Consider the following 25,703-nt stretch of genomic DNA (forward strand, 5'->3'; position numbering starts at 1 on the left):
TTCATAATACAGGGGAGAGTTACCGTCTAATAGCTAATTGGTGTACCATATAGATCTTTCTACTTAAATCAACCATTATTACCACAAAACCCAAGTTACATACGAGTAGATCTAAATGTCATTGAAGCTAGCAGTGCTATTCATTAAGTACTCACGTCATATCTCACTCGTGAAAGGTTGAAAACTGACACTATAATACGCAATTTTTATTCTGTTTCATTTAATGTTTCACTTTATGAGATTTAGGATCGCGTTCTGCGGTGAGTTTCGATTTTTTGCAGAATAGCTCGGCAATACTGGAAATTATAATTACACGGTTAAATTATATTCAAAAGTAACGAGAAAATAGTGAAAGTTAAGCAACGTTCTAAATTTATTCGTTAAATTGAATATATTTCGCTATTCCGTTACAAACTAATTAATTTTTCATAAATTAATTCAACGCTACTGAATTGTATTCGTTGAAATGATAATTAATTTAGATAGATTGAATTAGGGTGAGAACTAATTATGCACTTAATGTTATCAAATTTAACATTTCAAAATATATTTTTATGTAATAGGGAAATTAGGCCACTTGATACTAACAAGTATTTTGTAGTATCAATTGACATTGGCGCCGTAAGAAAACTTTAACCAAAACGAAAAAAAACAAAAGCGATTTGGTTTGCCCATACAAAAGAAGTACAGACTCAATACAGTTAAATAAATATAGAATCTTTTTTAAAAGGATCTAAAAAAAATTATAAGGACGATTAATAATTTCTATTTGTTCCGGAATTCAACGAAACATTTCTTCCCAGTGTTACCAGACGCAACCATCATAAAATACGCTTATCTTCTCAACTGCAATTTGCAATTTATTTTTCAACTTCAAAGGATATGTCAGACGAGAGAGTAAATTAAACTTCCTTATAAATATTTAATATCAAGTAAGCGGGATCAAGTGTTCAAGACGATTTGAGAAGATCATACTTGATGGTAGGGCTGTGTTATACTGAACAGATACCACCCACTCATCAGATATTCTACCGTCGAAGCGCACTACTCAGTAATCTTGTGTTTCGGTTTGAAGGGTGAGTGAGCCAGTTTAACTACATACTCATGAGACATAATGGTTAATACTTTTTACAGCGCCATTGTTTATTTATATATCAGCGGTGGTGACCACTAGCGGTCAGGTGGTCTAAACATTAGTCACACTTTAAGTACCAACTAAACATATTATTTCAATTTGATTCTTCTTTTTATTAAAATAGATTATGAATACATAGCTTTTAATTTATGATATTTTTTTATAAAAAAACAATTTCGACGTTTCGGAACGTAGATTCAACTCATATTTCGCAGAAACATATTAATTACACGTAAATAAGAAACGAAACAGCTCGGGTGATAAAACACGTGCATTATAGAACGATAAATATATAAATATATCGTACAATTACATTCACTAGGATGCGTTGTTTGATTTCGGATGTATATTCAACGCAAATAGTGCAAGATAAAAAATAGTCTCTATCACAGGAGACGTGACTGAAGCATCGGAAAGGTCTTAAAGCGTTACTTGTTTTTTTTTTTTAATGTATATTTTGTCCGTTACTCTCGTATCATTATAATTATTATTTTAATATTTGAGTCTGATGTTCTTTTTTTACCGAAGAATGTGTGTTCAAACCCGAATATACGACTGAATTTTCATGTGCTTAATTTGTGTTTATAATTCATCTCGTCCTAGTCGAAAGAATCACTGTGGGGATTCACATTCAAAATATTCTACCTCTATACCCAATCACATTTATCCAACCACAAGTATAAAGCGAAATAAAAAATTGACATTGAATTAACGCGATATCATTAGTCGGGGTCTTGAATCATCTGTGATATTCACTATAGATTCGCGATAAATGTCGGTACTGTTGCTATTGGAACTTTGGAAGTAAATTTATTAAAGTAGATATACATAAGTATATATTAATATACTTTGTTAATAAATAGGCTTTGTGTATACTCGTCTGTACAAAACATCAATACTTAATATTGTTGTGCTCCGGTTTGAAGGGTGAGTCAGAAACCACAGGTTAGTTCCCAAGGTTGGTAGGACATTGGTAACATATAGAAGGAGTAATATTATTTACAGTAGCTTAGTACCAAAGTCTATAGGTACTAGTAACTTACCATCAGGTGGCCCATATGCTAGTCCGCCTACCTATGACATTAAAAAAATAAATAAATTGTGGTGCAATGTAAATATAAGGTTTGCAGTGGAGACGGTACCGCTGGATTTTAAGTGGGTGTTCCGGAGTACACCTTCACGTGGGGGAAACTCGTAATACGTTTATACAGTGAAAAGAAAAGGGTATTACTTATCTTCAAAAAAGGATACATTTAGAGAAAATAAAAATTTTACCGCCATCGCCCTTATGTCATCATCCTCCTGCCCTTATCACAATTTTCTTGGGGTCGGCGCAGCATGTCTTCTTCCATACTTCTCTATCTGACGTCATCTCACAAGTAACATTATTTCCAGTCATATCATCTTTCACACAATACATCCATCTTTTCATTGGTCGCTCCCCTTCTCCATATCCAGTACATTCATTAGTACTAAACCATAATATATTATTGTCCATACATGTGGGTGTCGTAGGTATTTAACATGGGAAAGAATCGACACCGCGATCGTGACTTCAACAGTTGCAATGATTAACTGTGACAGGAACAAGTCAACCGATTGTTTGCTGGTTAACCAAATGTTGTAGGGTTTTATATAATGTATTTAAAAAAACGTGAATAAATTATAAAGGACAGATTTGTTTAAAACTCCAAATATTTAAACGTGTGTTTTTTTTTTTTAAATTGAATTTGGTAAAAGACTTTTTTAACTTTGTTTTCAGATTATCTACCTAACAAATATGGACTAAAAACTTTTTTTCTATCTATTTTCTATTTTATAACCTACGTAAGAAATATAAGAAGACAGAAATAAATAAATCATTGAAATCTAAAAATAAATAATACTTAGATCTGATAAATGTAATTACGGCTTTGCATTTTTTATAAAAAAAAAAAACTAATTAATTTATACATCATTGGATTTTTATACGAAGTTAACATGTCGTTATTACTAAACATTGTTCAAAAGTGATAATTATTTTGAGGTTCACCTTAACATAATTACAATTGTTTAATTTTTAAACTATTCTTAATTTAAATAATTATTTTTTAATTATATGCTAAGTGGCATTTTACTTAAACGTCCTCATTTCCTTGAGCGACGAAATTCATACTCAAAAATTTTAAAAATGAATGCCAAGGATGGTCGTTGCCATTCGATGTCGTGTGATCCGAGTTCAAGAGTTCCAAAATTGTATCGATCGCTAAGAATATTTATATATTTGTATTGATATTTTCTAATTTCAATGTAAAGTAGTATGTTAAATGTTAATGTGTAAATTATTAGAAACAGCCTGTTATTATTGTACGTTCGTATAGGTAGCAGGAGTAGTTAAATGTCATATTTTTTAATTAGCATTAAGTCGGTGGAATGGCAAAAGGAACACCTGATGTTAAGTCTAATAATAAACCATTCTTTACAGTGCCAACACGCCTTGGGAACTAAGAAGGTACATCCATTGTGCTTATACACAACAATGCTAGTGCTATTTACCGATTTTATAAGCGATGAGTGAGCGGTGCCATCTAATAAGGTTGCCCAAAGCCCTTACACAAATCTCTTACATCAAGTCTACATTGCATTGCTCTGTCTCTGTTTATGGTGTGTTAGACAGAATATATACAAAAATAAAATTACATAAGGTCAACGGAAATAGTGTAACATTTAATACAGGCGGAGGTGACATACCGTCAGGCATATCTGCCTTCCTGCTATAAATAAATAAAATGAAAGTTAATACAGTATAAAATAATTACTCTTGTCAGTATTGTAGAGATATTACAAATGATATTCTGACTTATGTCTCCGGAAAGACTTTTGTTCTCGATACAGGAATTCAAAATGTTAACCAACAACAAGACAACTAAAAAGTATTCTGGATTCCCTGTGCGATATTGAATATAGTTTTTTCTGTGATTACTCTAGGTCACCACCTCCCAGCCACATCGTCAATGCGCCACCAACTCACTCCCTTTAAACCGGAACACAACAATACTACTGCTATTTGGCGGTAGAATATCTGAGTGGGTTGTACTTGGTTGTACCATGGACTGGCACAAAGCCCTACCACCAAGTTTTTACAATTTCACGAAAATTTTACATTGACAAATTATCTAAGAGAAGAATGTTCATGTAAACAATTCGTTAAAGTACTGGTAAGAGTTCCAACTTTTGCTGCAGCGAGACATGTTTATAATGACATCTAATTAAACTATTAAGACATACAGCGCTAGATCGCTCATAGAGAATAATTTTCTCGCGCCCAAAACATCGTAAAGGCCGGGATTCCATCATTTACGCTTTTCATTCAACGTAGTGTAACAATATGTCGTTTCTACCATGTCAAATCTATTTTGACATGGTAGGATGGCATTGTATTATATTAAATAAGTAAATGTCTTTCATTTAGATATTTCTGTATATTTTTTTTACTTTAAAGGTTTTAATGTTAATCATTAAATTAGAATTCCCTCTTGAATCATATTTAATCTCGTCGTATAATTACTGTAAACCTTGACAAAATTCTATTGTCTGAATTCTTCGAATAGTCTAAGCGTCACGCGGTCGATTCGAAGGTTGCAGGGTTTTTGCGTTCGTTTCTTAAGTTATAATATCAATTTGTAAAAAATACGTCTATTTTTGTCTCTTTTTTTTGCAATAAGAAGTTACTTAACGAAGGTGAGACTTGTTCATTCATATTTTTATAAAGCAATACTTGACATTAATTTTGCACCTGTTGTTGGTATTTTAGATCTATAAGTTCCGGTATGAATAAAATAATAAAATACAATTAATCAATTATTATTTATACAAAAATAACAATTATAATTAATTCATTTCATATTAAATAACACTTTATTACTTTAAAGTACGCATGTGAGTGTACATCTTGAGATTCTCATTTCTATTTTTCTGGCGCGTGTTCTATTGTTTATGTTAGATATACGGCCATATAATACATATGAATATTTTATTTATTTTTTACTAACAGAAAAAAGCAACTTAACTAGAAATAATAAGTTGAGAGTTTGGCTCTAAGTCAACCTCGTACACTACAGTATGTATCGATAATTAATCTTAACTTAGGAGCAAAATGTCATCAAAGTCACGGACGAACACATCCCTTGAGAAAAATATAATCAAAAAACAAAAAACTATCAAGGTACCGATAACACAACTTATCGTAATTAATAAATATTCTCTGTTTTTATTTTAAACTCTAGAACTCTATAAAGCACAATAATTAAAGCTTTAATTTACTAAAATTAAATTGCTTTAAAATACGAAAATTATGAAAGTGTAACTTTTAAACCAATTTTATTAATTTGTGCTATCAAACATTAAAATTTTATTTAAACCTCTTTGAGATTAACAGACTGATACTCAAAATCAAAATATACTCAGTAGTTACAACATCTAAAAATACAGTCATGTTAGTTAAATACAATTATATACGTATGTTATATATCCTGCCTGGAAGTCAATAAGCTCCACGCTTTTTTATCATGTATATAATCTTGTATCGAATAATATACCTTCTTTACTAATGTATTTTTTTACAAATGATTTGAATTTATGAAACAGCAAAGTTAAAAATGTCTGCGGAATTTTATTATAGAAACGGATACCTTTGAGTATCTCACGCTTAATTGTGTGTTTTGTAAAATAAAAAAATATGTTAATATATTTTTTTAGTACAACCTTTTTTGATAAGAGAATATTTCAGAGGGATCCATACTCTCGGAGCATTGACGTAAATATTTATGACGTCATCCAATATCACTGTAGTTACGAAATACTCATCAGTTATAATCGTGAGTCTAATTATTGTGATTTATCACCCTTATACAGTTATGTAGACTTCTCGGAAAGGTCAATTACTTACTCATATGCAGTTTTCCTCACGATGCAAGCACGTGAAAACTCAGTGGTACTTGAGGTCACTCTGGCAAGAACACGCGATTTGCTTTTAAGATTCACGTGTTTATTTCACTTATATTTGATGCTTAGATAAGCTTCGCTATTAAAATGGTTCTAACTGTATGTGACACATGAAAAAGCACGTTTATTTTATTTGGCATTAAAAAAATTTATTTATTTTTTTACCCAATTAATTAAGTACGTGCTTTCATTTAACGAATCGTTACTTTACATTAGTAATCAACTATTTTGAGGACAACAAGACTTTATATTACATACTACGACTACAACTTTGAAAGTTAAAAAACGTTTATATTTAGACGCCTCGTTGATAATTCTAATCGGTAAACAATAATATAATATTAGTTTTTTTCGCCCGATTTTAGACAATTACTAAAAAGTATACAAACTATAAAATATTTATCCAAATTCTTCATCTAAACGAGTCTTTTAATAAAAACCTTAACATATTAAAAACGTTTTAACGAAACAAATTACATTTTCCTCTTATAAAGGTGTTACGTTATCATTTTTATTTATAATTATCCTTAAACTCGATATAAAATTATGAACTTCATAGTAGGAATACAATAAATCCAATGTCTAATGTTTAATTTATTTAGAGCTAAGCTAGCTAAGAGTACTTGGAGATGACGCTCTTTTATGGCGTAATCCCCTTTATCCGTCGCTGTTCTCTTCTTGGCGAGTATACTATATTACGTTACAATATTTGTTTGTTATATTACTTTTAAAGTAATTAGAAAAATGTCTTTTGATCGATATATTTTATTTGTTTTTCTTTTAATTACCATCAATGACGATGTTTCAATTTTCGATTTCAAATTATTGCGACTTCGACACCGAGCATCGATAAAATTGATATAGAATTCAACCTTAAAGAAAGACATCCCAAGGGAAACCAGCATATTATTTTGAATGAATATCTGCTAAATCTGCCAATCCATATTGAAAGAGCGGTGAAATAAACGAAATAATTGCGGTCTGTTAAGTTCAAAACATACTCGTACTAACGAATTAAACGTCCAACGAAATTACGTTTGAATAATACCTTGGATGTTATTTATGCTAGTAATTGCTTACAATTTTATGTATGTGGTTTGTATAAGCAATTAGAATCGGTTAGTGAAAACAATGTCGTTTGTACGATTCGGTAGTTGCTTCTCACGAGTGAGTCTGCTTATAATATAATTTATCAATTACATGACTGTTTATAACTGCCACTTCAGTCTAGTGGCTGGCTCATAGAGCTGAAAGTCATAAGTTCAAATCCGAATCATCAATTGCAGCATTGTTCATTTATCTTAATTCCTATTAAGTAAATTGGCGGTGTTACAAAAAATCTATTGTGTCAACCAGAGATGAGACCTCGGGATCTGTACAGTTCTGTAGCATTATGAAGCTAGCAATAGCTCGATCGTATCACTACACGAGATTATAATTAGTTAGTTTTCCGTACTGGTATCGCCTATGTGTGAAGGGAAGGCAGGTGCTGATGTCCCTTATCGTACCCCTAACAACATGTCTTAAATATCCACAACAGCACGTTTTTAAGACATTTTCTGCCTCGCACAACCACTCTATGGAACCAGCTTTCGCCGGCGGTTTTTTCGTACCGATACGACTTGGGAACCTTCAAGAAAAGAGCGTCCTCCTTCCTTAAACCTGCAAACCCCCCGGTGTTGCAGATGTCCATGAGCGGTGGTTGTCACTTTTAATCAGGTGAGCATCTATGACAAATAAACAAACACTGTTAGGTTCGGATTTATAATATTAGTGAGTTTATAAATATCGTTCTCGCGACAAAATGTTATTGAATTGAATAAGTCAATTCATATAAGTTGAAGTGAAACTTGAAGCAGCATAAATAAATAATAGTATAATATCTTGTTTCTTGTTTTTTTTTTTTTTTATAAACCTTTATTAATATTTATCTTTTGATCTATATATCCGCTTTGTATGTTTTTATTTGAAGTCAGTTACAATTGTTTCCTTGGTTTGTGATTACAATCAGTTTTTTTTTTAATTGGTTGGTTTGCCCACCGGATTGTATGGTGATAGGACTTGAAGCAGGTCCGTATGGATATCCCACTCATCATATATTCTAGTGCAATACTTAGTATTATTGTATTCGGGTTGAGGGTGAGTAAGGGTGTAACTACAGGCACAAGGGGAAATCTTAGTATTATCTTGGTTCTTAGATTCTGTGAGGAATGATTAATATTTCTTACATTACCAAACACCAATGGACTGCGATCACCACTTACCAAACGGTAGCTCATTTATCACTTCCTATGTAAGGCATAAACAAAAACTTTTCATATAAAGAACTCACGTTATAAATAACTAGCTGTTACCCGCGGCTTTGCCCGCGTAGAATATAAATATATTTACAAATTAACTTCAAAAATTACGTTAATGTAAGACCTCTTTATATACCACATTGGTGTGTATTTATAATATTCAGAAACGTTTAAATACGTATCTATTCATTTTTAATCAGTAGCCCATATTTGGGCTACTGATTAAAAATGATTTAAAGTTTCATGCTTCTAACTTCAAAAATGACAGACTTCCAGACTAACCCGTATACGAAATATCAACCTCTATTTCTCCCCTTAAGCGTAAAATATTCAGAAACGCTTAAATACGTATCTACTTATTTTTAATCAGTAGCCCAAAAATAGTTTCCTGCTTCTAACTTAAAAAATGACGGACTTCTAGACTATCCTGTATACGAAATATCAACCTCTATTTCTCCCCTTAGGCGTAAAATATCCAAAAGTGCTTAAATGCGAATCAACTCATTTTTAATTGAAAAAATGACGGACTTTCATAAAAAATTTACATCCCTTATTTCAGCCCCTCAGAGGTAGAATATCAAGAAACTTTTAAATACGTATTTACTCATTTTTAATTAGTAACACAAATATAAAATTTCATGCTTCAAACTAAAAAAATGACGGACTTCCAGACTAATCTATATAAGAAATGTCAACCCCTATTAAACCCCTTAGAGTTAGAATATCGAAAATTTAATACGTATTTAATCAGTATCCCAAAAATAAACTTTCATGTTTTTAACTTAAAAAATGACGGACTTCCATAAAAACTTTCAACCCTTATTTCACCCCCTTAGTGGTAGATTATCTAGAAACGCTTAAATACGTACCTTATCATTTTTAATCAGAATTCCAAAAATAGAGTTTCATGTTTTTAACTTAAAAAATGACTGACTCTCATAATAACTTCAACCCTTATTTCACCTCCTTAGTGGTAGATTATCTAGAAACGCTTAGATACATATCTAGTCATTTTTAATCAGTATCAAAAAAATAAAGTTTCGTGTTTCTAACTTAAAAAATTATCTATATAACTATCATAAATACTTTCGTCCCTTATTCCACCTCCTTAGGAGTGGAATATGCAGAAACGCTTAAATGTTTATGTACTCATTTTTAATAAGTATCCTATAAAAAAAGTATTATGTTTCCAACTTAAAAAATAACGGACTTCCATACAAAAGTTCAACCCCTATTTCACCCCTTTAGGGGTAGAATTTCCAAAATTCCCTTCTTAGTGGGTGTCATGATATGTTAGTTTATAAGTGTACAGCCTAAAATATAAGTTTTATGCTTCTAGTTCTAAAAATTACAATATTTTCAACAACTTACAACCCTTCATCCCCCTTTTTAACCCTTTACAGCATTTTTTTCCAATTAAAACGTAGCCTATGTCCTTTTTTAGGTTCTAGACTATTTGTATATCAAATTTCATTTAAATCGGTCCAGTAGTTTTGGCGTAAAAGCGAGACAGACAGACAGACAGACAGAGTTACTTTCGCATTTATAATATTATTGTATGGAAGTATGGATAGTATGGATTATTGGAAACAAAATACTATCCTTAATACAAACAATACTATGAAGAAAACTATGACACCTAATTATAATTAATTTTATCTACATCAAAACTAAAAAAAGTGCTAATAATTGTGAAATTATTAGAACCAAAATATTATCCTTAAAACAAAATTAAATAGTATTTAAAAAGTATTATTATACACGACTATATTATATCGCAAAAACAAATAACGCTGCATACAAACGTTCAGAAGGGAGCCGTCCGCGCGTCGATTTCAACCAAATTTGATTACCATAAAAACGGTTCTAGTGAGTTAATCTTAAAAGATAGACATATACTGTCACAGACATTTTTTTAGATCATTTCAAGAGGAATAATTCTTTCATACATATATTTTTGATATCTTGAACCGTTTTCGCAGCGCACGCAACGGAAGCCCTCAAGGATGAATAATTTTCCCCGTTTTTTTCACATTTTCAATTATTTTTTTCGCTCCTAATAATTGCAGCGTGATGTTATATAGCCTAAAGCCTTCCTCGATAAATGGTCTATTCAACACAAAAAGAATTTTTCAATTCGAACCAGTAATTCCTGAGATTAGCTCGTTCAAACAAACAAACAAACAAACTCTTTAGCTTTATAATATTAGTATAGTATAAATAATTAAAAAACTCATTGGTAAGTAGAACGCGGAGTTTAGGAGTTACTAGAGCCAGGTGTGCTCTGCACGAAAAGTATAAGAGGTCGTTGATCCTGAGTTTGCAGTGTTTTTTTTTATTTTATCATCCTAAGGAGTCTCCTCCTTTGGTTATGTGCTGTAATATTTATAGTTCGTTTTGAATAGTCTGGGCTAAAATTGGCAAGGATATCATATTCATATATTATATTATGATAATGTTATCAGAATTTATACACTAAATATTATTAAATATTAATATATATAAATCTGAATGTGTGTTTGTAATTGAATTCCTAAACGGTTGGACCGAATTCGATAAAATTTTTAAGTATATTTGAGTGGGACTGAATCGTATAGATTGGATCCGGTAGCAGGCGCTGCGATGGCGAAAGTAATAAAAAAAAAATCTTATTTCACCCAGAATTCTGTGCGGGAAGCTGGTAGACTATAAATTTAACAAGACTACCCTCATAATCTTAATTATTCTTGATACATTCTTCTTCTTTGTTTGTCAGCCGATGTTTTTTTCTTTTGTCATTGACGAGCTTTGTTATAAATAATAAAAAAAAAAATGAAATAAGAGTAGAAAAAAAAAAATATAAATTCATATTACATAATGATAATCCAATTTCGACCACAGACTAAAATAAAAAATACACACCGTATGGAATTATCGTGAGAAATAATAACACTAGCAACATTTAATCTCAATCCCGATTACACGGTTGTATATTATATAAGGTAACAGTTACTTAACACCGAAACCTTTAATCTAACCTAAAATCATTTAGGAAGTGTTTTGTCATCGACACAGCTTTTATAATAAGAAAACTAAATCATAACCGTTCTATTGTATGTTAATGCGACCTCGTAACTGACCTACATTGACGAGATAAAGGGCATCATACTATTGTTACTCTTAACCTCATAATTTAAATTCAATTCAATGATTTTAAACTAACTATAAAATAATAAAGAGGCGTGATGGCCCAGTGAACGGGCGGGTTCTTACACGGGCAAGTTGTATTTTGTGTTTTTAATTCATCCCGTGCTCGGTTAGGTAAACAGTGCCAGTGCCACATGTGTATCCACCTATCCTCTATGGAGCAGCTTCATGGAATATGCCCCAAGCCTTTTCCGCATAAGGAGAAGAGACCGAAGGCAACCAGTAAACCATTTAAAGGCTGTTATTGTACTTTTTTTTTCATAAATTCATTATGAAGCAAAATAAATCATGCATTTTATATTCGGGTTTTGATCGCAATCAGTTCGCCCAGCAGCCAGTCAGATGTAATAATAAATAAGCATGTACATCAATGACTTTGCAATTATTCTGAATTCCAAAAGCCATAAAAAAATAAAGGTATTTAAAAATAAATACATTATATAGTTAAATGTAGTTTTTGAAGTAAAACTTCATGGCGGCGATCCGTTAAATCGATAGAGTTGTAAGAGTAAGTACTAGGCACATTAAAGAGGAAAGTACAGGCAGGATATATTATATACAATTCCTAGATTTCATGCATTTCCGGTCACATATAACTATATATATAATTGTATCTAACTAACATAACTTTGTATTTTAATTTTTGAAAAAGAGTAACTACTAAGTTTCTTGCAGGTTCTGCTCGCTAGAATTTACATTTGAAAATATCGATTCAAAAGTGATTGTAAAAAGCCTACTTGAATAAAGTATATTTAGGTTTTGACATAAATATTTTGAGAATGAGAGCTATATATTTTAAGAAGAACTACTTCTGTCACGTATTTGGTGTTGCACGCACAAATTTTCATAACTGAGCTAAAACAGCTTTTCTGTTAAGGATGATCCACCTTTTAAAGATTGTCTTTTTGTTCTATGCTTGATTATTTTCAAACGACTGTCATGATTTTTCTTTATTATAAATTGGAAGACTTCTTAACTCGTATAATGTCAAAGTAGTATTATTAAACATCATCTTTATTAATAATACCACAAACAATGCAGGTGAAAACCCATCGGTGTTGGAGTTTGTTTTTTTCCACTAGTAATAAGTGTCCAATCCACTTGCCCATATCTATAAACTATTGTTTTTAAAATGTATTTCGATGCCTACTATAATATAATATATATAATCTTGCTAAGCAATCGATACCTTATTATATAACAGCATATTTAATGCTATACTCGTATAATAAACTCGTACACTAAACTATGTATTCAAAGTAGTGTAATGTATTTGCAACTAATATCCTAGCTAATATTATTTATGCGAAAATTCGCTCGTTTGTTTAATGGTTTGACTTGGTGGTAGTGCTTTGTGCAAGCCCGTCTGGGTATGTACCACCCACTCATCAGATATTCTACCGCCAAATAACAGTACTCTGTATTGTTGTGCTCCGGTTAGAAGGGTAAAAAGCCAGTGTAATCACAGGCACAAGGGACATAACATCTTAGTTCCCAAGGTCGGTGGCGCATAGGTGATGTAAGGAATAGTTAATATTTCTTACTTCTTTGTCTATGGGCGGTGGTGACCACTTACCATCAGGTGGCCCATATGCTCGTCAATTCTCCGCCAACCAATGTCATAAAAAAAAAACGCATTTGTGTTTGAACGACTTAATTGAACATCAAATAATTTGGAATGCTCCCCTCTCCCCTTCACATGCAGACGAGACAAGTATTACTATTATTGTATTTTATGATTCTAAAAAAATTAACAAGTTGATTTTATCATCATAAGAAGAAATTATATAATTCATATCATATACATTTTTGGCAATATTCACAAAGACGGAATGTTAAAAGTTTATTTTCTTAATACTAATATTATAGAGATCAATTCACATACCAAACAAGAAAAAACGTCAGTCAATTCCAAGTGTTTTTATCTCAAATAAAAACTTGTTTAGATAATTATCTACTAAAGATTTTGTGTCGGTCGTTTTAAATATAATTTCCATCATTATATTTAAGCAATTTATTTTCCTCTTAAAGATTTTGTCTTTAAAATCATCTCACATAATTTTGGATGCTGTTAGTTACGAGATTTTGTCGGCATAGTTAGAACGCGTGCAACGAAATCAATGGCTGTGTATTCAACCCAGGCACAACTGAATTTCCATGTACTAAATTTGTGTTTATAATTCATCTCGTGCTTAACGGTGAAGGAAAACATCGTAAGGAAACTTGCATGTGTCTAATTTCAATTAAATTGTGTCGTTATCATTTGTTATTAGGAAAAGTACCAAACCTACCAAAATGGACTTAGGCAATACATTTACAAGCTTTACTTTGCTTTATTTGTTACGAGTCCGTTATATTAATATAGATTTTCACATCGATAAAATAATCGAATATTTAAAAGTCTGCTTTTCAATTTCATGCTATCTGGTAAGTTTATAACACTTGCACTATCACTGTGCTACAAATTATCTGCTTTTAAAAAATATCGGAATATTTTTCATCGTAGGCCGTCTAAGTTAATAGTTAAAAGTTTAGTTTTGCACATAGAAGTTGAAGATTTACGATTCATAGATTCAGCATACGATTACGATCATTTATATATATTCTTATTTCAATTATTTTTTATAAAGTCATTTATTTACTTCAAGTACATGGTAATTTATTAAAAGTAATAAAACATAAGATTAACTTGCGTTTTATAGTAATATACCACATCATATTTATGTTTCATATAAGGAAATACAAGTCTAGAAATATTCATAAAATGACTTAATACGAGTCTTGTTTATTAATTCGAACATACATTTATTGATCATTTCAGTTTTTATTTTACTTGTCAATTTATTTTAAATATAGCTTTTAGTTTATATTGTGTTTTTATTTGATTTGAATGTTTTTGAATTCATTTATTCGGGATTGCAAAACATAAAATTGCGGAGTTAATTAATTTTATTGGATGAACTCATTTGTAAGTAACTTTATTTGAATCAGCGTGGTGGAATAAAATAAAAACCTTCTTGCCTATGTGCTCTGACTGTGTATACTATATTCGGCTCCATATTTCAAAATTCACCATGATTTACTCACGATTTAATACAAAATATTGATAGATGAACAATTGGATGATCGTTTTCCCTAAACCATCCTGCACGCAATCATGAGACAGGTAGATTATAGTACATGAAATCATAAACTTTATTTTATTTCTTTACAGATTTTTAAATAATGCGGCGTCTTTTGAGTAAGATGTGAAATTAGTCAACCTGCGAGCGCTATGTGAAGATATCACCATGCTGTTGAATATCTGCAAATCATGCCAGTAGTAAGTACACTTTATCCTAGATTGACTGATTACTGAACTTCAACCGAATCGCTCTTTTAATTGGTCCTTTTTGATTGACCATATTGATGCCATCGATTTAAAAATTATTCTACCACTTATAATCTTTACTTTTATCAGTTCCGGCTTAAAACTGTTAGCCAGTTAAAGGTGCAAGAGACATAAGAAGTGGTTTTAAAATTCTTACGGTGGCGGTTTTTCTGAAGGTGACTTTGACTCGTCAGCCTTCGGATGTTAAAAAATTATACAAGAATTAATTTAATATAACCGTATAGGATCTGTTTTCTTTTCATAGTAATCTACCATTGTTCTCATGCACTTAAGTAAGATTACACAAACTGGTCGTTATCTCGAGATTTGCCGTAAATCTTCCTCGTCTGAACGGGGTTTCCAAGTTCAATCATGATAACATTCAAGCTGTCTAGATAAGCATAGCATGAAAACGGAAAATTTGTTTTTCAAAAATCTGTTGGAGTCGTATTACTTGTTGTAATGAATAACAATGTTTCTTAAATACTAATTTCCTACTGGATGTTTTAAGTGCTTTTTTTTCTTCAGTGATTTAACGTGTTCAGCATCGATTTAATAAATTAGTATTAAATGATGTGTCATTATAGAAATCAATCATAATTATTCTGATTTAAATATGTATTATAAAGGTGGATATTTTTGTATTGTTTATTGTGCGAAGTTCCAAAATTATCCAAGAATTATTATGTTTTAACAGTAGCTAATCCATTTTTTTTACGCTAAAACTCTAAGCACAAGGTCAACCTAAATCACAAATTGTGGGCATGTATATAAAACAGGTGTGTATCATATAATTTGAATACGGGGAAAAACCGTATAGTAGTTTGCAAAAATAAAAACAAAATTGGGTAAATTTAATATAAAAAATTCCAATTTTTAAAGGTATAATTAACTTCATATTAAGATTTATAACAATTATGGAACATTTATTGAGTATATCAGTACTAAGATGGTATTTTATGAGCTTAACAAAGTTAGGATCACATGTGTAGTTTGTTGTTTATGAGAAAACTGGATGATACGTAACATACAATACTACATTTGACATAACGTATTATGGTGGAATTTGTATTAATATTCATAGCTTAGCATTAATTGACGATATAAGTGTAACGAAAGAGAAATATTCATAATAGAAGGCACACGTTCACATGTATAATATTATTACCTTGATTTTGGAACACACACACGTATAGGACGTTGAATATTTGAAAAATTGTCAAAGTAATTAGACGGAATGTTACACCTCTAAGGATTTTAGGTTAAACGATAGTCTCAGTGTTTTAAGACACTCATTTTAGTCTGGGCGTTATTCTTGTCTTTTTTATGTTATAGTTACATGGACGGTGACGGACAAATGGTCCAAATTATAGTAAGTGGTCACCACTGCCCATAGACATTGGTGCTGTAAAAACCAACCTTTGTAACTGACATCTTTGTCCTTTATGCCTGTAGTCACTCTAACAATACTGGGTAGGTTTGTCGGTAAAATATCTGATGAGCACCTGCTCATCTGAGTACGTACTTCTACATTCATGTACCTATATTATTATCAGAAATCGACGTCAGAAGCGTTTCCACTCACATATTCATTTCATATAGATTTGTTGTTTTCAAAATTGACCTTGAAATTTTTATTTAAGGAAAAACATTCACACTTAAAAACATTCAATATATTTGCCATGCAAAATTTAGAGACGATTGATTTCAAGTTCTACCAACTTAGGTAATAGTAAGGTTTACACAAAATTTCACATACATATTTTATAGTTTCGTTGTTAATGACATTGAATTGTATAAATTCCAAGCAAATCTTAATCAGTACTTATGCTATCAGGATCTGACAAGAGGAACACAATTGTGATTGCGATTGACAATGATACGGATTTTCTTGTCACATGAATAATAGAAGTGTTTTTTTTTTTTATTTTCAGCTGTCTGGAAAGTATGTACTGGTCTTGTTGTGAGGAGAGATTTTGCTTCGATAAGAAAATCGCTACTTATAAGTAAGTATAAAAAAATTACATGTTTATGTGCTGAAGATGTATTTGCTACATCAGTACTGACTATAGTCTCTAATTTGGGGTTGAAAAGTCAAATAACCAATTTACACGATCACGTTGCATCTTCAGACAAATATAATGAAATTCGGTAATGCTGTATCTAAATGAGATTGAATGTAAAAACTTTAAAAACTTAAGTAAATGAGGCAATAAATGATATCATGATCGGGTGAACACTGGCAGAAAAAAGGACCAGCCTTCATGTTGTTGAAAAAACGACAGGGTGTTATCTTACTAATCTTACAAATTCGAAAGTTTGGATAGATGGATGTTTGTTACTCAATCTCTGATCAGATTCAAATTTGACATGGAGATAATAAAATAGCACATATGCTGCTTTTTAACCAGAATAATCCCCTCCCCTCACCTCCCCGCCCTCAGACGTCCGAAAACTAGTGGATTTAATAATCGTTACTAAAAATCAATTATAATGGTCTTAAAAAATTGGTAATAGTATAATATGCGAGTCCTAGTGAAATCAGTGTCAATGTTGTGGATATATTCATTATTACTTTGGCTCGAATCCTGTTTAGGATCCAAAATATTTAGATATTGATAAAATATCTGATAAATATTCAATAAAAACAAATTATATTATACCAAAAATATGATATTCGATTTAGTATAAATGTTGATGTGAAAACACGTTTTAGTAAATGACGAGCTCGTGCGTGTTAACTAGACCGAGATGGTCCAGTGGTTAGAACGCGTGCATCTTAACCGATGATTTCGGGTTCAAACCCAGGCAGGCACCACTGATTTTTCATGTGCTTAATTTGTATCTAAAATTCATCTCGTGCTCGGCGGTGAAGGAAAACATCGTGAGGAAACCTGCATGTGTCTAATTTCAACGAAATTCTGCCACATGTGTATTCCACCAACCCGCATTGGAGCAGCGATGTGGAATATGCTCCAAACCTCCTCCTCAAAGGGAAAGGAGACTTTAGCCCAGCAGTGGGGAATTTACATGGTGCTAATGTTATGTAATGTATGCGTGTTAACTAGGCCGAGCCTGTATTTTAAACGTTAGTAAAACCGAGTCATAGTATCCAGGTTAAATGCTTCAATAAATTATACAAAGGTGATAATGCCAATTATTAATTTAATTACATATGCATTAATTTAAATTAATTACTATACCTAAGGTATTATAAGGCAATTACATTTTTGGTTGTTTCTGTATGTCTAGAAAGACTTTTGACAAGCATATAGATCCACTGAGAAAACAGAGTTTGTGTATCGTAATTTTCATATAATATATACAGATTAAAAATATTCGTAAGACATCGAAAATCATCAAATTGTAATTAAAAAAAAAAAATTGACGCCTAGTTTGAAACTCGGCAATTATATAATCTTGGTGATGGAAGATTTTGTCACAGTCAGAGCAACATCATCAACAGATAGAAGTAAATCTGATTTCGTGTTTAACTTGTCTTAATGGTTCGTTTGGAGAATTTGCAAAAATATAATTTTTTAAAATACTAAATTACTATATGCATTGCCGATACCGAGTTAACCACGTACATCTTAGAAGAAAAATTGATTCAATTTAATGAATATTGAACTGATTATAATTTTATTATATTATATTGAGAAGTAAATGTAAAAAAAAGAATAAACAATGTATATTTTGTTTTGTTGTACCTTATTCACGCATATTTTTTTTTGTGATATCGGTAGGCGGGTGCGCAAATGAGCCACCTGATGGTAAGTGGTCATCACCGCACATAGAAAATGACGTTGTAAGAAATATTAGCCATTCCATACATCACCAATGCGCCACCAACCTTGGGAACCAAGACGTGCCTTGTGCCTGTAGTTACACTGGCTCACTTACCCTTCAAACCGGAACACAACGATACTGAGTACTGCTGTTTGGCGGTAGAATATCTGATGATTAGGTGGTACCCAGACGGGCTTGCACAACGCCCTACTACCAAGTAATCACGCATTAATTTATGGTTAGTGTCTAATGTAACAGTCAATGTAGTTATATATAAAAGGGCTGTACTACAATATTGCCCTTGTATTTCGCGATCAAAGCTGATATTAGCAATGATAAACGATAACAGCTATAATCTAATACATCTTCCACTTGTGATAAGGCTCATATCGTGTAGTAAATAACCAATATTATACATATATACTACTGATAGTGTTACTTGCGATGTACAAGGTTATCTCTTGTATTATTCGAAACTATTTATGCCATTATGTTAATGGAATTGCTTGTAGTTGTTTTATTGGTGCAAAAGACCCCTTGATGAGATGATTTGTTTGAAACATGCCACACTACTCAGATTCGTTTTTGCATTAATGTGTGTTAGAATTTCATTTGTACTTCACTGCGGAGCACGAGATTAATTATAAACATAAATTAAGCGCATGAAAATTCAATGGTGCTGCCAGGGTTTAAACCCCTAGGTTCGTTCATCGGTTAAGATGCGCGCGTTTTAATCACTTGCCCATCTCGGCTCTTGGCTGTCTTCTTATTATTGATTTAGTGATTTCTTGCTTGTATAGCGAACGGTTTTCTAAGCGCCCTACGTGAACGGAAAAAATATGGAGTCGGGAATCGGGACTCGCGCATTAATAACAATGGCGTCCTCGCCTCCGCCGTTTACCTAATTTTGTCGTTTGATTTAATTAATAATTATTCATTATATTCGAAGACTATAAAGTGCATTTTGTAAGCCTTATTTATTATTTACACGCCCGCTAACTGCAATGCCGTTGAGTAACTAATAAGTAATTAACGATTTCGTGTTTGTAATACAAATTTGATTTCCGCCAATAATGTTGACCGTCCTGAAGTTACACCCATTTTTTATTAGGTCCTCGAGCCCTGTGTGTCTCGTGTCTATATTTCAAAAGCCTATCTTGTTTGTAAAAGTCTCGCCTTTCGATCAAACTATGGAAATTTCAATCGAAGAGTTGTTTTGACAAAGTCATTACGACGAATACTTCATAATTGTATCTATTATAAACAATTGTAAATAAATTATAAATAAAATCATTGTAATAAATGTATGAATGAACAATGAACATTGTTTACAAGTTATAATTGTTTACTAATTTATTGTTTAAATAAGACTTAATGCGCTATGTGCACACATTGCCTTATAATTTCTACAATGAAATTTATTTATTCTGATATTGTAAGGTCTATTGAATGCTAGATGGATTTTACTACCGGGAAGCTGAGGTAGTCCATTAGATAGAACTCGTGAATTTTACCGAAGACTGCCTGCCAGTACAAGTACCACTCGACTGAATTTTCATGTGATTACAATTTTATTGAACTCGTGCTCGGCTACGGATGCAAATATTATGAAGACGCTTGGCAAATGGGCGAATGGGCCACCTGATTGTGATCATCACCGCGAGCTGACATTGGCGCTGTAAAAAATATGAACCTTTCCTTACATCGCCCATATCCGCCAAACTTTTCAACGCTCATAGACATCCCTTTGATCATGATGCGCCACGAATTTTGGGAACTAAGATGATAGCATTTAACTACAGGCACCAGGGATATAGATATACTGGCAACAGGGCCAGTAGTAACATTGATTCAATCAAACTTTAAACCGAGTATTAGTATTTCTGTTCGCGATAGAATATCTGATGAGTGAGCGGTGCCTGTTCAAACGGACATGCACAAATTCTTATCAAGTAAACCAAATTGCGCGTATAAGATGAAAATCTATCACATGTGAATCAACCGAGTATTGGACTACATTGGGATAAGCTTTCAATATGAGTTACTTTCTCAACTTTTTCTTTTACACATTCTTTTTTGGTAAGAAAATAACAGATTTCATACTAAATATTATAACTAGTTAATAAAATAAGGTTGTTTAAGTGAAAAATTAAATTAAATGAATTTAATAACTAGTGGTATATCTAAATGCAAGCTTAGGTAGGTATCACCCACATCAAAACGGTAAACAGTAATGATTTCCATTGTTGTATTCCGATTTTAAAGGTCAATGACCAGTGTACAAGTACATGTGTTACGATATTTGAGATTCCAATTGATATAACATGGGAAGTAATAGTTTTCAACTAGCAGTGTTAACAATTCACTTGTATATATTGTATAATTTAACTGATGGAATATAATAACTAACGAGTTTTTTGTTGGAACTGTCGGTAACATTTAAACCAACCTTGTAAAACGATGATTAAAAAGTCCTCGATAATGTCTACAGGCAGAAAGTATATCGTATATTTGATTAGATTTTTTTAAATTCTTACAGTGTCAATATGGCGTTTGCCTGCCTGATTTCTAAAAAAAAAAAGAAAACAGAATCGCACTGCACACTGGTAATACCAGCATTTACCGCGGCATCAAAGTAATGTCACTGTCAACAATTTAAATTTATTTTTAAAATCTGTTATTTTCATTAAGATTTTCGTGTCATAATATTATACATGTTTATCATATCTCTGAGTAAAGAAAGCGAGGTAATATTATCGTTGACAATCGGCTTAACGTTTAAACATAACGATTTATTCACAACAGATAACGTAGCGGTAATTCTAATACAATTAAAACGTTATGGGCACAGATTATATTAGATGTATAAAGCATATTTATTATTTCTAATTTACACAAGAGATACCTGTCCATTTTTTGAAGAACTTTGATACTTCAATAATTCCATTTTAAATTATAATGGTGTTATAAAATAAACAGTGTAAAATTAGTCTAATTTGCATGTGTTCGCTGTCTTCACAGACAGACTGTCTTTACAGTCATCTTACGCACACTAAGACATATTGAAAGCATGAGCGATACTCACTCATACTGTGTACGCAGATAAATATTGTGGGGGGGTGGGGGGTTTAGCGCTTTCATGAGAGAATAGGTCCTGTTATATAACTAATTTACACAAAACAATGAGAAACTACGTAGATATAATTGGTTGTTTGTATTGGGATAAAGTTTGTAGTTTTAAATGATAACAGGAAATTCATTTGATTTTAATTGGATTGTAATGTTTACATATACTAATTAAAATAAACTTTTACTATTAAATCGTCATTTAGTTTGTAAGACTGATCAGTTATTAGCATGTAGGTGTGGTAATACGTCTCATAGCACATAATTTCAAAAACGCGTTTTTAATGTTTTTCGAAATAAAACTTGTTCTAAAGCAATTAACTTGACCTTATTTATATGATCATTAAGAATATAATTATTTTATTTGTATATTGAAATTGGTATAAATATTGTTTAAATGTGTATTATATATAATGACCTACAATGAAGTATATAATTGTTACAAAAATTATATTTAATCACAACATTAAGAGTGAAGCTAGTAAACTTAAAATCAATGTATACTTGCCCACAGACGAATATAAAAATATTACTAATATAATAACTTATTTATGGATTTTTCGTTGAAATTTTCTCTTGCATGTACTATATAAGTGCTATCTAAAATTGTTATCGATAAAAAAACTGAATGATTTTAAGCTCTCGATAATAGAGCACTACCACGCCGATTTACCTTAGAGGTATTTAAGAGTAATTTATTGCACTGCAAGGATTTGAGTGCTCAGAAAGAAAATTATGGCTGTTTTGTTTTAAATTAGAACGTGTTTCAAAACAGATTTCAATATTTAATACTATATTCTTTTCAGTTTGGAAGATGATAAAACTTACGCGAACGGCTACTCGAATATGGGTGCAAGTCTCGACAGTGTGGTCACACAACAACCGATGAACAATAACCACTTGCCTCAGGGAGCGATCGTTGGTAGAGAGGTCAATGAACTTCCCCTACACGCCGATAAGCTTTACGAGGTGAATATAGAAAGATTATTATCTAACCATTAGGAAGACAGTGAAATTATATTTGATATTTTAAATGCTTTTCTCATAATTATTACAAATCTAAAACTTGTTTTTGGATAATAAGTCACCACTAGTGTTTATTTAGCTTGTTGATACATATCTACTTCGTTTTAGATGAATAACATAATAATTTAAATTACAGGTTTTCTCTAAATCCTTGATATTTAGAGATGAACATGAATTAAAGAAAGGTAGCACGAATTCGTTAGACGAATTAGAAACGAAGTCTGAACCAGATTATTTATCAGACAAACCAAACAGAACTAAAGTTTACTTCGAAGACGAAGTCGACTCCCCAGTAACTGATTTTGAAATAATGTTCAAAGACGAACTTCTTATGAATCACGACATATTCAAAATCGAGGAAGAAGAAGAAGACAATAAATCTCAAGATACTGAAGAAGGATTAGTTATGAATGTAGCTGTCAAGAAGCAAGATGTAATAAAACCGAGTACAGTAACAATTAAAGATGAACATAAGATAACAACACAGCATCCTATATACGAGTATGACCCTATTTCAGCGTTACTTACGCCTACTTCACTTACATTACCAAGAGTCGAAAGTGTTAAGGGAATTCTTCGAACAAATAGCTCGAAAACGTTAGATAGAATGGATAGTGGAGGTAAACTTACAAAACCAAATCTTAACAGAGTTGAAAGTCTTAAAAATATAGATCCGAATAAAATTAACAAAGTCCTAGCAAGGGTTCCGCATAGAAGTGCATCGTTCTTAAACATACCGGCTCACCTAGTTCCTGATAAGCCTCCACTAACCAAAAGTAAATCAACTGTTGGAGTGCCATCCTTAGCAGATAGCGAACTTAAATTGAGTTCGCTTCCAGACACGCCAATTATTAAAAGTAATAATTTACCAAGATTCTTTGCCGATAGTCCTTCTTTAACCGAATATAAGGGTGAAACGAGCTTGCAAAGTATCAAACAAAAGTCGGCGTTAATGTTGCAAATGAACGACTTCAGCATGCCAAGATATTACGGCGCTGTAACGAAATCTTCAGATCAAAACCCAGTGCATGAAAGCAAATCTATGCCCGACTTAAGAAATCCTACTTCAACGGGCAAAGTTAGTAAACGCCTTGTTAAATTTAGGAGCAGGTTAAAGCCATTAGTCATAAGAAAAAGTTCAGAAGAAAGACTTTAGAAGGTTTAAGTGATGGAAATAATTTAGTTAGAAAAGGCGACCAATGATAGATTTTAAGAAAATAGGTATGTACTTTTAAATACGACGTTTTGTTAGCAAAGACTTCTCGCGTATGATGTAACTCGACTGAGATGAATTATAAAAATAAACATTAACGGACTATATTAAAGAATCAAAATAGAATGACAAAAAACTTGACATTTACGAAAAAAATATTTATCAATAAAATGTTTCGTATTTAAAGTACAATCTGTATATTATTCAAATATATATTTATTTAATTGTTTTTTGCATAATAAACTACGAACGTGATCCTTCTTATTGTGTTGAATATTAGCAATTGCAACATATAAAAAATTCAGTATTCTTTTGCTCAAACGATGTACCTAAATATTGTGATTGTAATCAAATAAATGTACTTAATAACTGAACAATAATTAATATCTAGTCACAAATTAATATTAACTTAAATATAAGGTGACTATTTACTTTGTATAAAGTTAACTAATACTTATAAATCTTTGAAACCAGTGACTATTTCGGTGTAAATATTTCAATGTATTGTGATATTCTAAATATGTACATCGATCTGTTTTTCAATGATCATAAGTAGGACATTAATATTATGATTGTATGAATTTATTGATTAAATGTCATGGAAACTATGTTTGTTGTTTTCATACCGGATGTTGACTTTCCTTAGATTATTATTTCTAGACACCTTAGGTTTTTAGCACACAGAGAGAAATTAAATTATAATTGGCAAAAGAAAATGAGACATTTTTTTTGGAATTGTAGTAATTTTCGTTTATACAAAGAAAACAGGAGGCAATCGTTTCGACCCAAAAATGTAAGTAAAAACTTGCCGATATCTGCTATTGGAATGAAAATAAAGAATAAAAGAAAACGAAAGACATCCCAAACATATACACCAAAATATGAGTATGTATTCCTAATGTTCTAAAAGATACATGACAACAGTGTTACTGAAATAAACTGTCGAGTGAATTGAATAAAAGACGAATTAAAAAAAGCGCACAATTTATTACAGAATCTCTATTCCATACAATTTTTTTTTTTAATATTTTTGGTATATAATTTAAATTAACAGTATATTTGAAAACCAATTATAAACATTATAAGAAATATTGGTTTTAAATATTACGGAAATGTTAAAATTCTCTAAAAAATTGAAATGCTATCTCTACTACCTATAATCTATATGTTCTTAATTACTTAAATATTTTATAAAATAATATATTTTAGCATATAATCAAATCTTATTATAGGATTGCAAGCGATTGGTAGCGCAACTTTTGCGATGATACTTAAAATTACAATGATCTGACTATAATTGGCGCTATTTTGAATAAAGTACGTTATTTATACACAGCAATAGTTGCGCGACTAAAAGTTGTCGTTATTTATGCTAGCCTAATTTACATGGCAGCGGGATAAATAAAGTATTTGTTGGCCTTCTTTTAATTTTATTATATTATATTTAATTGAATTATAATTAAAATTTAAATTCGAGATAAAATACTATATTGCAAAAATTAATAATATATTGGGAATAATACGATTATCTGGTGCCTTTTCTTTTGTTATCGCAAATGAAAAATATAAATACTA

General features: G+C 31.4%; 1 protein-coding gene across 3 annotated transcripts in view; it reads left to right on the forward strand.

Moving 5' to 3' along the window:
• The window catches only part of LOC125072805, a 46,199-nt gene extending 21,487 nt beyond the window's left edge, over positions 1-24,712 (forward strand). For 2 of the 3 annotated variants that reach the window (XM_047683501.1, XM_047683500.1), the window contains exons 2-5: positions 14,819-14,926; positions 16,909-16,980; positions 22,696-22,858; positions 23,052-24,711. In XM_047683501.1, coding sequence (XP_047539457.1) covers positions 14,895-14,926; positions 16,909-16,980; positions 22,696-22,858; positions 23,052-24,071 — 1,287 coding nt within the window. In that variant the 5' untranslated portion in view covers positions 14,819-14,894 and the 3' untranslated portion in view covers positions 24,072-24,711. Of the gene's footprint in view, positions 1-14,818; positions 14,927-16,908; positions 16,981-22,695; positions 22,859-23,051 lie in introns of those variants that run through there. The other variant, XM_047683502.1, reaches the window with a different exon arrangement.
• Positions 24,713-25,703: the final 991 nt, after the last annotated feature.

This window comes from Vanessa atalanta, chromosome 22, assembly GCF_905147765.1.
Source record: "Vanessa atalanta chromosome 22, ilVanAtal1.2, whole genome shotgun sequence".
In the NCBI taxonomy this organism is placed as follows: domain Eukaryota; kingdom Metazoa; phylum Arthropoda; class Insecta; order Lepidoptera; family Nymphalidae; genus Vanessa; species Vanessa atalanta.